The sequence below is a fragment of the Triticum aestivum genome, chromosome 4A (genome assembly GCF_018294505.1).
Source record: "Triticum aestivum cultivar Chinese Spring chromosome 4A, IWGSC CS RefSeq v2.1, whole genome shotgun sequence".
In the NCBI taxonomy this organism is placed as follows: domain Eukaryota; kingdom Viridiplantae; phylum Streptophyta; class Magnoliopsida; order Poales; family Poaceae; genus Triticum; species Triticum aestivum.
The window spans coordinates 45,132,382-45,147,209 of NC_057803.1; the positions used below are offsets into that span (position 1 = coordinate 45,132,382).

At 46.0% G+C, this 14,828-nt stretch overlaps 1 protein-coding gene across 2 annotated transcripts; it reads left to right on the plus strand.

The window, feature by feature from the left end:
- The first annotated feature begins 10,965 nt into the window (after nucleotides 1-10,965).
- On the plus strand, nucleotides 10,966-14,300 carry LOC123085038 (uncharacterized). 2 transcript variants are annotated; one of them, XM_044506597.1, is made up of 2 exons: nucleotides 10,966-11,196; nucleotides 13,252-14,300. In XM_044506597.1, the coding sequence occupies exon 2, from the start codon at nucleotides 13,299-13,301 to the stop codon at nucleotides 14,079-14,081; it is 783 nt and encodes a 260-aa protein (XP_044362532.1). In that variant the 5' UTR covers nucleotides 10,966-11,196; nucleotides 13,252-13,298; the 3' UTR covers nucleotides 14,082-14,300. The 2 variants fall into 2 exon arrangements, with proteins under 2 accessions (XP_044362532.1, XP_044362531.1); XM_044506596.1 differs by having other exon boundaries at nucleotides 10,989-11,196; nucleotides 13,260-14,300.
- Nucleotides 14,301-14,828: the final 528 nt, after the last annotated feature.

Consider the following 14,828-nt stretch of genomic DNA (forward strand, 5'->3'; position numbering starts at 1 on the left):
TACATGTGAACACATCAGGACTTTCAGCAGTTGGTTGGAAACACGTCTCAGAGGTGACAACACTGTTTGTGATGAGTTGTACTTGTTGTCCAGGGGACCATCTTTGACTGTATTGACTTACAAAGGATACGAGATAAATGGGAATACATTTTACACGATCGCCCAAGATCAAAAGAGCACCAACCAAAACAGCGGTGTCCGCTTTGATGCAGCAACCGAGAGCGGAAAGGACACATATTATGGTTACATAGTGGACATATGGGAACTTGACTACGGACCTGATTTTAAGGTCCCTTTGTTTAAGTGCAAATGGGTCAATCTGTCAGGCGGCGGGGTACAGGTAGACCCACAGTACGGAATGACAACAGTGGATCTGAAAAATCTTGGGTACACTGACGAACCGTTCGTCCTAGCCAATGATGTGGCACAGGTTATCTATGTGAAGGACATGTCTACCAAACCGAGAAAAAGAAAAGATAAGGAAGCGAATACATCATACGATGAGCCAAAGCGCCACATAGTTCTTTCAGGAAAAAGGGACATCCTGGGAGTGGACGGCAAGACAGACATGTCTGAAGATTATGAAAAGTTTCATGAAATTCCTCCCTTCAATGTCAAGGCTGACCCAAGCATCCTGATAAACAATGAAGATTATCCATGGTTACGGCGCAATAAGCAAATGACACAAGCGAAGAAAAAGTGAAGACTTTCTCCCGCAACTATTATGATGATACCATGCCAACTTTGTAACACACGAACATGCTACCATTGTCCGTTTTGTACATGCACATGCTATGTGGGTGAAATTATGATACCATGCCAACTTTCAACTTTTTCAGAGTTCATTTGAAATGCTTTCATGTCTTATGGTTCGGCCCTCGTAATACCATGACCATTAGTCCCTAGACCATGCCAACTTTCAACTTTCAACTTTCTAAAACTAATGGCACTAACAGAAACTTTATAATTTTGCTCCTCGCCCCTGGCCCATGACCATTAGTCCCGGTTTGTGCCACAAACCGGGACTAAAGGGTTGGTCCTCGTTGCGGGCAGAGTTTAGTCCCACCTCGCCAACCGAAGGGGGCTCACACCGGTTTATAAGCCCTTCCCTCTCTGCCTTGTTGAGCTCCTCTCAAAGTGAAAATAGATGCCCTAATAGAGAAAAGTTTAACCTAAATTCATAGTGAATTTCTCTGAAATTCATAGAAATTTACTAGGAATTTAGGTTGAATTTTCTTTATAAGCGCATCTATTCTCATTTTTTTAGTAAGTTAATCACAAACTTGTGATTCAAACAATTTTCAAAGAATTCAAATTTTAACTATTCAAATTTGAAAACTAATGGCACTAACAGAAAGTTTATAATTTTGCTAACCTAAAAGCAAACAGAATTAAAAATTAAAGCAAAAAACAAAATAAAATAAATAATGCAAAAAAATCAAAAAAAACAGGAAAAAAACTATTTTTATAGTAAAGTTAATCACAAAATAAAATGGCACTAACAGAAAGTTTATAATTTTTCTAAAACTAAAAGCAAAAAGAATAAAAAAATAAAGCAAAAAACAAAAGAAAATAAATAATGCAGAAAACAAAACAAAAAAACTGGAAAAAAATAGCAACAATAAGTATTTTGTTGTAAGTAGAAACAAAATAAAATAAATAAAGCAACAAAGAAAACAAAAAAAGTGTTTTCAGATTTGAAAACTAATGGCATTAACAAAAAGTTTATAATTTTTTTAAAACTAAAAGCATAAAGAATTAAAAAATAAAGCAAAAACAAAAGAAAATAAAATAAATAAAGCAACAAAAAACAAAAAATGCCACCTACTGGGCCCCCACGGCCTGAATACGACTAGAAACCCATCAAAGGGCCAGGATTCAGGCCCGCAGGAGGCCCAGTAGGCCCACAGGCATAGCAGTGACAATTAGGCCCGTAAGCCTGCAATGGAGAGAAGCTCGACAGGGGTGCGGCAGTGGGGCTTATAAACCACTGCGCACCCCTCTCAACTAGCGAGGTGGGACTAAACTTTCGACGCAGCAGCCGCACAAGGCCTTTGGTCCCGGTTGGTGGCACCAACCGGGACTAAAGGGGGCCATTGGTCACGGTTCGTGGCACAAACCGTGACCAATGCCCCCCTTTAGTCCCGGTTGGTGCCACCAACCGAGACCAAAGGCCGCCGCTTCCCGCCCTTTGGGCTGCTGAAAAGAGGCCTTTGGTCTCGGTTGGTGACACCAACCGGGACTAAAGGGGGGCATTGGTCACGGTTTGTGCCACGAACCGTGACCAATGCCTTTGCTATATAAGCCAGCACTTAGGAAAATTTCACATTTCCCTCGCAGTTGCCCCCCAACGACGCCGAGCACATCGACGCCGCCAGGCTGCCCTAACGCCACCCGCCGCCCCAGCCGTCACCGTCGCCCGCGCCACGAGTCGTCGTCGCCCGCACCCTCGCCCGACGCCCTCGCCCGCGCCCTCGCCCGACGCCGTCGCCGCGCGCCGCCGTCCCCTGCCCCGATGCGCGCCGCCCCTGCACCGTCGCCGTCGCCGTCCCCTGCCTCGAACGTCGCCGCCTCTGTGAGCACCGCACGTCTGCCGCCCCCGCCGCCGCCGTGCATTTTTTTATTATACATGCTATTTTTTACATGTTTATAGATTTTCATATATATGTGTATGTATGTATTTTTTAGATATACATGTATGTTCATATATGTATGTATGTATTTTTTACATGTTTTTTGTATGTATGTATGTATTTTTTCAATTGTAATGATGTTTTAAAAATACATATATGCAAAAGTTAGATTTTTAATTAGAAATTTTTTAACTATATATGTTCTCTGATTTAGTACATTTTAGGTTAGTTTCATTTTAAAAAAAGTTTTATATATTTAGGAAGAAGGAATAGAAGGAAGAAAATGTTTTATATATGAGGGTCGAGAGGGGGTCGACGGTCGAGAGGGGGTCGTCGAACATGAGAGGAAGAAAAGGATAAAAAAAGAAGAGGAAGAAGAAAAAAAAGAGAAGAAGAAAGAATAGAGGAGATCTTCTCCTCTATTCTTTTTTCTCTTCTTTTTTTCTTCTTCTTCCTATATGTATTAGTTTTTATATTTAGGTTGTTAATTAGTAGATATTAATTTTGTTCATATATGTATGGATGCATGTGATATGTATGTATGTATGTATGCATCGGGTATGTCGTTGTCGATATACCCCCTACCCGATAACTTCGACATGAGGGGGTCGAGAGGGGGTCTAGGGTCGCCGAGGGGTCGAGGGTCGTCGAACATGAGAGGAAGAAGAGGATAAAAAAGAAGAGGAAGAAGAAAAAAACAGGAGAAGAAAGAATAGAGGAGTTCTTCTCCTCTATTCTTTCTTCTCCTCTTTTTTTTTCTTCTTCTTCCTTTTTATTTTATCGGGAACGAGGGTCGTCGAGGGTCGCCGAGCGGTAGAGGAGAAACCCTAAATAGAAAGTATCGTCGGTGTGAGATACATGTACCGTCGGTGTCGGACACTACATCCACGTCCCACAAGTGGCGCGGGCTTCGACGCCCACGTCACTTGTGGGACGTGGATGTAGTGTCCGACACCGACGGCCACATGTATCTCACACCCACGATACTTGCTATTTAGGGTTTCCTCTACCGTTCGGCGACCCTGACCCTCGACGACCCTCGTTCCCGATAAAATAAAGAGGAAGAAGAAGAAAAAAAAGAGAAGAAGAACTCTTCTCTTTTTTTTCTTCTTCTTCTCTTTTTTTCTTCTTCTTCCTCTTTATTTTATCGGGAACGAGGGTCATCTAGGGTCGCCGAGCGGTAGAGGAGAAACCCTAAATAGAAAGTATCGTCGATGTGAGATACATGTACCGTCGGTGTCGGACACTACATCCACGTCCCACAAGTGGCGCGGGCTTCGACGCCCACGTCACCTGTGGGACGTGGATGTAGTGTCCGACACCGATGGCCACATGTATCTCACACCCACGATACTTGCTATTTAGGGTTTCCTCTACCGTTCGGCGACCCTGACCCACGATACTTGCTATTTATCCTCTTCTTTCTTCTTCCTCTTTTTTCTTCTTCTTCCTCTTTTTTTCTTCTTCTTCCTCTTCTTTTTTTATCCTTGAAGCGTTGTCGAGGCCATCCCAAACCCTAGAGAAGCAGCATCGAGGCCACCCCAAACCCTAGAGAAGTAGCGTCGAGGCCACTAATTAATATTAGTTCTACGTTTGCCACTAATATATCCATCTGTCATGTTTGAATAATAATTGCCATGTTGTAAATATTTGTAGAACTATGGACACTACCCGAGACGAAGTACAAGAAGAGTTGTTGGGGGACATAATCACACGAGGAAGTGATGCCATCTTCTCGTTGTTTCTCAATGACACCGATGGTCTGGAAGCAGCTGGCTATGATTATGATGGCTCCGGTGACCTAATGCCGGTGCAAGAAGGAGACCGTGAGGACGGCTCCGGTGACCCAATGCCGGTGCAAGAAGGAGACCGTGATGACGTCTCCGGTGACCGAACCGAGTCCGGCCAGGTATATATATTAGTTAAGCTTCTGCTGACTAGCTAATTGATGCATTCATTGTTTTGGTATGTACACATATTAATTAAGTCTTTGTTCTTTTTTCTAGCCCTCCGGATCGAGCACAACTTCGGTAAAGAGACGAGGCCCGAAGAAAAAGTTGAGCTCGGATGAAAAGTTTGAGATCATAGCAATCGCGCCCGACGGCCAACCGATTGAACCCCTCCGGACAAAGAGCGCATTTGTTGCTCAGTGCGGGGTTTTGGTTAGGGACAAGATCCCGATCAGCATCCAGCAATGGTTAAAGCCGGCTACAGAAGACCCTGAGGTGTCTTATGTCAATGATATGCAGAAAAATGATCTTTGGACTGAGCTGAAGTCAAATTTCACCCTACCGCCAGAGGATGATCCAGAGAAGCCAGTTAAAGAGCAATTAATCAAGTCTTTTGCTCTTAAGAGGATGGCAGAACTATTCAGGAGGTGGAAGAAAGAGCTGAATAAGTTTGTCGAAAATAAAGAGACACCAGAATTCAAGGGCAGATATGAGAAGATCAGAGATCACTGGCCCGCATTTGTGGCCCACAAGACATCGGAAAAGAGTAAGAAGATGTCGGCGACAAACAAGCAAAATGCTGCGAAGAAGAAGCATCACCATCGCACGGGGTCAGGTGGCTACCTCGTAGCCCGGCCTAAGTGGGCCAAGACTGAGAATGATCTGGTTGATAAAGGGATCGAACCAGAGACAATTAACTGGCCAGACCGTTGCCGGACTTGGTTCTTCGGGGCTGGCGGAACCTTGGACCCTGTAACAGGGAAGTGCATTTGGACGAACGATCAAATGGACATACCAGTCAGGAAGCTTCAGCAGTATATCGAAGCAGCGCAGCAAGGGACGTTCTTTCCAGATAGAGAGAACGACGAGCTCACAATGGCCCTCGGGAATCCTGAGCACCCTGGACGGACACGAGGCACGCCAGGCTCCATTCCGTGGAAGGTTGGGTTTCCGGACGCAGGCGGTTACAAATCCCAGGAGAGGAGGAAAAAATTGCAGCAGACCCAAATGCAGGCGCTGCAAGCAAGGGTACAAGCGATAGAGGAACGAGAAGCAAATCGCAGCAAACGTACTGCCGAAGCTTCCCCCGAAGCTACCCCGCCATCTCAGCGGAGAAGCAGCGTGGCTTCCACCGAGCTGCTTCAGCCGGAGCATGCCTTGACGGCTCCTGCCAGCTATCCCGTGGATGCTATCACGGAGTCTCAAAATTGCCACCTTATGACGCAATGGATGAATTTGAAGGTCAAGGCGGCTGTTGGCTCTGTTTATCCTACTGAACCCGGCGCAACTTTTCACTGCCGGCCGATTCCAGAAGGATATGCTAGGGTGATGGTGGATGAAATAACGGAGGGATTTGAGGACCTCCAGCTTGACCACCCTACCGGTGAAGGGGAGACTAGGCTAGGGTCTGCTCTGAAGACTCCATGCCTATGGCGGAAGGAGCTCATCAACCTTCCGAACTGGACGCCTCCGCCTCCTCCTCCTCCTCCGGCAAGTCAGGGCACTCCGCCTCCTCCACCGCCTCCTCCTCCGGCGAGTCAGGGCACTCCGCCTCCTCCACCGCCTCCTCCTCCGGCGAGTGACGATCAGGGCACTCGACCGGCTCCTTCTCCGGCGCGTGGCGGCACTCCGCCTCCTTCTCCTCCTGCGCTGACGCGCCCGAGCAGCCAGCCTCCTCCTTCTCCGCCTCGTCAGCAAGGGCGGAAGAGACCTGCCGCCGCTCCGGCTGCTCCGGCGCGTCGTAGTCCTTCTCCTCCGCCTCGTAAGCAAGTAAAGAAGACAGCCGCTCCGTCTGCTCGGCCGGCGTCTAGCAGTACAGCCAGAGGCGGGAGGACGTACAGATTCGGTCCTTCTCTAAAGACTCCAGAGAAGTTACCATACGAGAGGACCCCGGAGGAGAACGCGAAGATCGCGCGAACCGAAGTGGATGACTGGTTTCAAGGGTTGAAAGCAAAGAGACATCCACCTCCGGAGGAGAAGGTAGATCCGGTGAAAGCGAAGCGCACTCTGGCTGCCCTGACAAAACCACCCAAGTCTCCGCCGAAAGGAAACTATGAGCGCATTATTGGAAAGGAATTTGCCGAAGCGGAGCGGTCGGGAAGTACTGTCAGTGATCAAAGGCTGAAAGAACGACGAGCTGGGAAACAAATTGCCCAGCTCGGCGAACAAGCGAAGCAATCGTGCCCCCGCTCAAGGTGCCTAGCGACAACGTCGCTAATGATCCGAGGATGGTGCCCGGTTATAGCAATCTTGCCGATTACCTGCCCGACGATGTACATTATGAACCCATGGAGGTGCAGATACAAAGATACGAGTACGGGAAGCCTCTCGTCAAAGATGAAAGATCTCTATCAACGATGATGCGAAGATTGCATGATTGGTACTTGAAAATCTGCAGAGACTCTGGGGGAGGAGTACTTTGTATGTGAAAGTTAAAAAGGAGCATGACCTCGTTGGAATTGAACTGTTGCCTGTTCCATTTGAGGAGTTCTTTCAGTTTTTCAATCAATTGGCCCTCGATAAAACAACGGTCACCTGCTACTGTCTGTAAGTAGTACTACTTCTGTCATTAAGTCTCTCTATATAGCTCAGCTCTTTCATTGCATGTATTTATAATCATCCTCACTATATTATGCAGATTGAAGATCGCCGAATTGAAGAAAAGACAAGTCGGTGATATTGGGTTCATTAACACATATCTCATAGATGCAACTCAGGTTAAATTTCATGCCGCAGATACCGAGGCCAACTTGCTACGATCGTTGGTAATAAATGAAAACAAAGATATAATACTCTTTCCTTACAACTTCAAGTGAGTGTTACTGTCTTGTGCGTATTCGGTTTCCCTTATATATATATTAGTCAAGGTTATAGTAATGTAATTGATGAGTTATGCATGTGTGTGCAGTTACCACTATATTCTCCTAGAGATTAAGCTTGAGCAGGGACTAGTAACTGTCTTAGACTCAAAACGAAAAGATCCCCAGGACTATGCGGACATGACTCAAATGCTCGAGAAGTAAGTTAAATCGATCATTATCCACCATATCAGCAACTTTGTTCATTTCCTGATATATCAAGTAATTGTTTTCTTTGTCTGGCAGGGTTTGGAAAAAAATCTCCAAAAAAGCTTCAGGACTCCCGAAGAATCTGCAATTTAGACACCCGAAAATAAGTACTATAGTAGCATGTTCCGCGCATCTCCTATTGATTTGGCATTCTTGCTTATCAGTTTGATTAACCTCTATTTCTTGTAAAATGGTTGTGGCAGGAAAAAGGGAATGATTTCTGTGGATGCTACGTTTGCGAGTCCATCCGCCACACGGCCTGTGAGTGGGGCTACACTGACGAACAATATGAAGTACGTAAATAACAACATTCACAATTTTATTTTATTACCATCATTTGTGTTGAGTTTCATTCATTCATATATATATGTATTGACCCCCTTCTTCAAATTAGATATTTCGGAAGCGGGATGAACTCCTAGCACCAGCTCGCATGCGAGCAATTCAAGAGGAATTGGCGGCATTCTTTCTTGACCACGTGATCGCTGAAGACGGAGAATACTATGTGGACCATGAGTCTGTATGATTATATTTGTAAGAGATAATTATTGTATATATGTAGCCGGTAGTGTCGGATAGATATACGAGAACTTGTTGTTCGACCAATCTCTCAGAGAAGGAGAGGTGGTCGATATCACTTCTCTCTGTATGCATATATGTTCATGACGATCTTCTGTTTCCTTCGTTTGCTTACTAGCTAGCTAGCGTGTCTAATCCTCTCTATACGTATGTATAGTACGTAGCGTCGACCAAGCACGGACATAAGAGAGGACACTTCTCTCTATTAATTATAGCTAGCTAACACAATATATGAAACACCTAAATTAACCCCCCAAAACCCCCAACCCCCCCCCCCTTTCAAAAAAACAAAAACCCCAGCCACAGAAATGCTGACGCGTGGATGCCTATTGGTCCCGGTTGGTGCTACCAACCGGGACCAAAGGGTCTCCTGCCTGGGCTCCGCGCACAGGCCACATGGAGGCCCATCAGTCCCGGTTCTGAATTGAACCGGGACTAAAGGGGCAGGGCATTAGTACCGACCCTTTAGTCCTGGTTCAGGAACCGAGACAAAAGGCCCTTACGAACCGGGACAACATACCCTTTTTCTACCAGTGTTGGTTTTAAAGCGTTGTTGCAGCACTAACAACTTTTCAAAAAATCTTCCTTTATAATTGCTTATTGGGTTTAAAGTGTTGTTGCAGTAGATCCCCAATATACCCCCTATACTTAGACTAACATATGTACCCCCACCTTTCTCTCTCCCACTCTCGTGTGCAATAAACACAACGGCGAAGCTCGACCTACCGACAACATTCGACGGCGAGCAGAGGGAGGAGTGGCAACAGCGGTGAGGACGACGTGGTTGTCGATGACGGAAGGAGTGGCGGTGGCCGAATGCAGCAGAGGGAGGTGGTGGCGGTGCCACGACTGGCAGAGTTGCAGGCGTCGGGAAAGGCGGGCAACAATTAGTTCTAGCAGTGGCGCAACCAGTCAGTGCCCACCTCCGCGTGATTGTGAGCACAAGCGACAATGGATTGCATATGGATGGTACCTGAGAAGCTGACTTCATAGGTTTAACAAAGGGCATCTTTAGCCGATCCCCTAAAACCGCTTAGAGGAGTAAATATCTGGTTTACTCCTCTAACCGGGACATAGCCGAACTCTTAAATCATATAAGGGAGTAAAAAATTTACTCCTCGCGGCGGCCGAGGAGTAAAAATATCCGCTTGCTCGTCCGCCCAATAAATCGCACCCAACACTCTCTCCATCGTCCGACCGTCCAAATCCACCCCCGTGTGTCTCCTTCCATGGCTGGATCCGGCCGGCGTCGCTCGCTGTCGCCCATCTGCAGCGCCTGCCCGGTGGATAGACCCCGCACGGCCGCCTTCTCCCGCGCCGACGTCGCCTAATCTTCCCATACCTCCTCCTCCTCTCGCGTCGTGCCGGGGCCAAACTACCGACCGAGACACCAGGAAAACCCACTGGTTCGACAATTTTCACTCGGAGAAAGCTGCGGCGAGTGCATACGACATCAAGTCAATGCACTTGTATGGCGTCGTCGGCCGCCGAAACTTCTCTGACGGCTATCTGCCGCCTCCGGAGCCACCGTTGGACCAGCGTGTGGCCAATGCCCGTGAGCGCCGGGAGGACAGAGAAGCCCGCGAGCGACACGCGCCCGAGGCTGACGGTGAGGCGTACATGGCGGAGCTCTACCGGTGCTACCCGAACCAAGGCGGAGCACCGCCTGTACACGGAGTACGCCGCGGGAAGGATCGAGGTGGAATATCGAGAACTAGAGGGGGTTTCTGTAAAATTATCAACAGATGGGCAAAAGCACTATTCACTTTATTAGTATAGGTCTGTCAGGTCTGTTTAGGGCACATCTAGATGTGCCATAATTATTGCACATCTAAGTCCTCAATCAAATTAGAAAGAAAATGAAAAAAAGACAAAAAGAATATTGCACAAATCTTAGTGTAAAACCAATGATATACTACATTCGTTTCAATTTACAAGTCCTACGCGTACACCTAGATTGCCAATTTTATCACCTCAATATAAACTATATAACACAAAAATTATACAGTTTGAAAATAGAACATCTGAAGTTTATATTGGTATACTTTTTTATAATATATGACTTGTATTAGGTTGGTCAAATTGATGACTTAGGGGCACGCGCACGCCCTGTAAACTGAGAGAGGGGTAGTAGCTAGGATTTAGATATGCAAAACTTATAGCACATCAATATGTCCTTTAGCAAAACTGATATAGATTTTGAATTGGCGCCGAACTTCGGCTAGTATGTTCAATAAGTGCTTGTTTGAATCGACTTTGTGTTTGTTTGCTCAAATTCGTTTTATACTCGACTAAACTTAGAAGTTCGGCTAGGTTCAACCAAAACTTTGGGAGTAAATTCACTCCAATAATGTTACTCGACGGTTTACTTCGCCATTCTTTAAGATCGACTAGAGATGTCCTAACAACTCAGTACCACACCAGAGCCTTCATAAACCAACTGCCAATTTGTTGTTACATGATTTGGATTGGGACTTTTTGTCAAGAGCAAAAGGCATGACGCGGCATATCTTCTTTTTTCCTTCTCGAAGAAAACGAGATGTATCTACAGCATGGGTGCACCGCCAATGATCATGCCTTTGGACAGCTCGCCATACTTATCTTTACTTATTCTCATCTGATCACTAAGTTTTCCCAGAGCAAACCAAGATAGATAGCAACAGAGGAAAAAGTGGCGTCATCCGAGCCATCCAAAGGAAAACGAGCGGTCCAGATATACTGCGCCCGAGCGAGTCGCACGAACGTACGGGAGAAAGAAACCGAAATCAACAACAGGTGGGACGGTCATCTTCCTCCCCCACCCCTCTCGCATCGTCTCCACCCGACCGCCACTCCCCACTCTGCCGCGACCCTCTCGACGCGGCGGCCGCCGCCGGGATGACCGCCTTCTAGCACACCACAACCGATCTCCCGCGGAGTCCCCCGCCCGCCCCTGCGCCGCGCCGACAGAGATCCGGGACCTCGTTGGTGAGCTGCCGACCCCCTCTGCCCCTAATCCCCCCAGCGATTTGTCCCGATTCGTTTCCGGCTCCTGCCCGCGCGTTCGCGATGTTACGGAGTCTCTCGTGACCAGATGCGTGGTTGGGCCGTGGCTTTTGGTCCTCCTTTTACCGTAGGGCGCTTGGGGTGGAGACCTCGCCGATTTGGGGATTTCCATGGCTGTTTGTAGGCACGAAATGTCAGATTGGGAAAAAGTATATATTAAACGATGGTTAGTGAAATCTTTGTGACTTGCACGATGATAGAGACATATGGTTTGTAGCCTGAAGCTGAGGAGTGACCAGTAGGCCGGATAATGTTGTAATTCCATGGGAATTGCGTGACTGGTACCTGCTTAGGATTTTTGGGTCTGATGACATTTTCTAGAAGGTAGGGCGCATATAGACTCGATTATCTAAGCAGGGCTTAGTCGAGTTTGCTAGAAACTATCTCTGACTGAACCTGTTTGAGGAGTCATAGGCTTTATTAGGCTCTGGATACCGTATGATTGTGAACCTGTCATGATGCGAATGGCTATTTTATTTTCTCAAGTTGGTTAAAAACAAGAAATCATATCTTTGCTTAATAATTGCCTTGTTTATTGTGATACAATTAAATAGCTCAAATTGGGTGTATTGGCATCAACTCAGAACCTGCTATTGCTTTCATATAAATCATGTAGGGCTGAACTAGACTTGGTGGTCCTACATTTTGTAATTTATGTTCAGAAGAAGCAATGTTTTCTTTTGACCACTAAGCATTCTTCTTATTGCAACTATTAAATGATGAGTAAGCCATGTGTAGAATTTGTAGGATTTGTTTGATCCTCCCATAGTTCTATTTAGAGATGCTTAGTTGGGCAATAGCTCAGCTAGCCAGCTTTTGCGTTGGTTCTTTTGCTTACCAGCCTTGCCCTGTGAAACTGTTGTGAGGAGTGGGTCATTGGTTTTTCTTTGCGAAAAGTTTGCCATCGGAAGCGAGCCGATTTGGCTTTCCTGATCTAGCAAGGTTTTTGTAGCCCACCCAAGCTAGCTGGCCCACAAAAACTAAGATATTTGAACAGTTCCAAACACCTAGCCTTGCCCGGCAAGGCTATAACTATTCTTGCCTAGGATCCAAAAGAGTCCTTAATGTGCTGCTAGTCCTCTGTAGACTTTACTGAGCGGATTAAAACATTGTCGTGATAATTTAGTTATTTTACCACGATTTTGTAACTAGAGTAATTTCTTCTAGTTTATATGTTACGGTAGGGATAATTAACTGTTTTGAAAAGCACTGCAGGTCTAATGTGATAGCACACATGTAGTTTATCTAAACAGTTCTTATCTAAAACTAGTGAATGATGCTCCTTCCCGATAAGTTTCCAGCAGTAAAAATGTTTACAATAACTTTCACGGATGAATTCCTGCTTGCCGAGTTTCTCACCTTCTTTAGATACCACGGTTATTGTCAATTTATTTATTAGTTTTTTTATTAGAGAAGTGCTATATGTACTGAAAAATCTGTACAAATTAAGTACTCCCTCCGTTCGGAATTACTTGTCACAAAAATGGATGTATCTAGACGTATTTTAGTTCTATCTACATCCATTTCCGAGACAAGTAATTCCGAACGGAGGGAGTACTTACTCAGGGTAGCTACAAAGCCGACTGAGAAAATCGCCACCTAATCAACTAGGCCACACATTATTAATCCCTCCTCGACTAAAGTAGATACGTATGCAGTCAGTAATATCACTTGGCACTCTCAGCATTTCTGTGTTTGTTATGTGGTTTCTGAAATAGCTAATGCACAGGGAAACTGTATCATTGTTCTAAAAAATAAACATGATTATGTAGTTAATATGACTCATTGCCTGTCTTGTCAATTGGTTGTTTACTTGATTTTTTATGGACTGCTGGCTTTATTTCATTTATGAGAGCATTTCACTTTTTGCTCAACATAAATACTTGTGGTCAGTTTTACTGGAGAAATTGGCATTCCCTCTATGTAGGTATGGTATTATTCGCTTGTGAGGCATTCTGATTTTTTGCTGTACATCAGGACTGCAGATGCACAAAACATAGTGTACCAGCTCTTCCTCACTCAACATGTGGAGTTTTGCATCAAATGCCATAGCTGGAAGCATAAAGAAAAAGGTACAACCATCAAAAGGCAGCTTATCCAATCATGATTGCTCTGATGACGATGGTTCTTCATGTGCAAGTCGAGAGGAAGGCCTTGAATGCCCAATTTGCTGTGAATCCTTCAACATCGTAGAGAACGTTCCTTATGTCTTGTGGTGTGGTCACACAATGTGCAAGAACTGCATCTTAGGTCTTCAGTGGGCTGTTGTCAAGTTCCCAACCCTTCCTATCCAGCTGCCTCTCTTTGTCTCGTGTCCTTGGTGCAACCTATTATCTTTCCGGCTGGTGTACAAGGGCAACCTCAAGTTCCCACGTAAGAACTACTTTCTGCTGTGGATGGTTGAGAGCATGAATGGTGACAGAGCAAAGTTCCATTCCTCTGGTCATGAAGAGCGCCAATCAGTATGTCCCTCCAGTGGCGGCACCAGTTCCAGTCAACACCACCGAAGAACCCCTACGGCACGAGCAGAGACCTCCTCTTCTGCCAGAGATAGAAATGCCACTGCCAACACCTCCAACACTGCCAGCGTGTCTCTCCAAAAGCTTATGGTGTGCTTCGTGCAGCTGACGGCCAAGTTCCCGCTCGTGATAATGTTCCTCCTCATAGTTCTCTACGCCGTCCCTGCCAGCGCCGCGGTTCTGCTCCTGTACGTCCTTGTCACGTTTTTGTTTGCGCTGCCGTCGTTTCTGATCCTCTACTTTGCTTATCCCACCTTGGACTGGCTCGTGAGAGAGATATTCACTTGAGCCGTGCTGTTCTGAAATGTAAGTACAGTTTATATAGCTTTGTGAAGGTGAAAACAAAGCTTGGATATCTATTTCCATCCGTGGCGCCACTTTGCTGTTATGTCCTCTGTATAGATAGCCCTTTTCTGTTCCTTGTTTTATTTTTACCTCTTCTGCTCTGGCCTTTAGAGGCTGTGGTTTGCTGTAACTGTCTGCTCATTGAAATGTTGTTCTTGTTCATGAGTGCCCCAATCTTTGTAATTTTCCTTTTGTTGTGGTCAGGTGTTGTATTCCCTCCTATCCATATTTATTGTCGCTGCTCTACTAGAGGGAGTACCATGTTTTGCAGCTCTTTCGGGAATGCTTGCGTTGCAATGTTCTCATACAGTTGCTTACATTTTGGTACTGATTCTTTGCTTCGGGACATGGCTTTTGCATGTCGAAATGCGGTTCTGTAGACGTCTGCCTTCTCGGACTTGCCAACCAAACATGGAGTCGGCATTGCTGTTCATCAAGTTAACTAACGCTTTATACACTTGTGGCAGATGAGCATGTTGGCCACGGTCCTTGGCCCTGACGAACATTCTCGCTTTCGACCAGTCTGTTGCGGAGGCGGCCTACATCAAATTGAGATTCCATCAGCCATGCTCCAGCGTGTGCGGTCCGGCCGCTCCGCATGTCTTTTTTAAGCATCTCCAACAGACGCGCGACGCGCTAAAAAGTAGTTTGCAGCGCATCTATCGTCTGTAAAAGCGTGGCGGGCAGCGC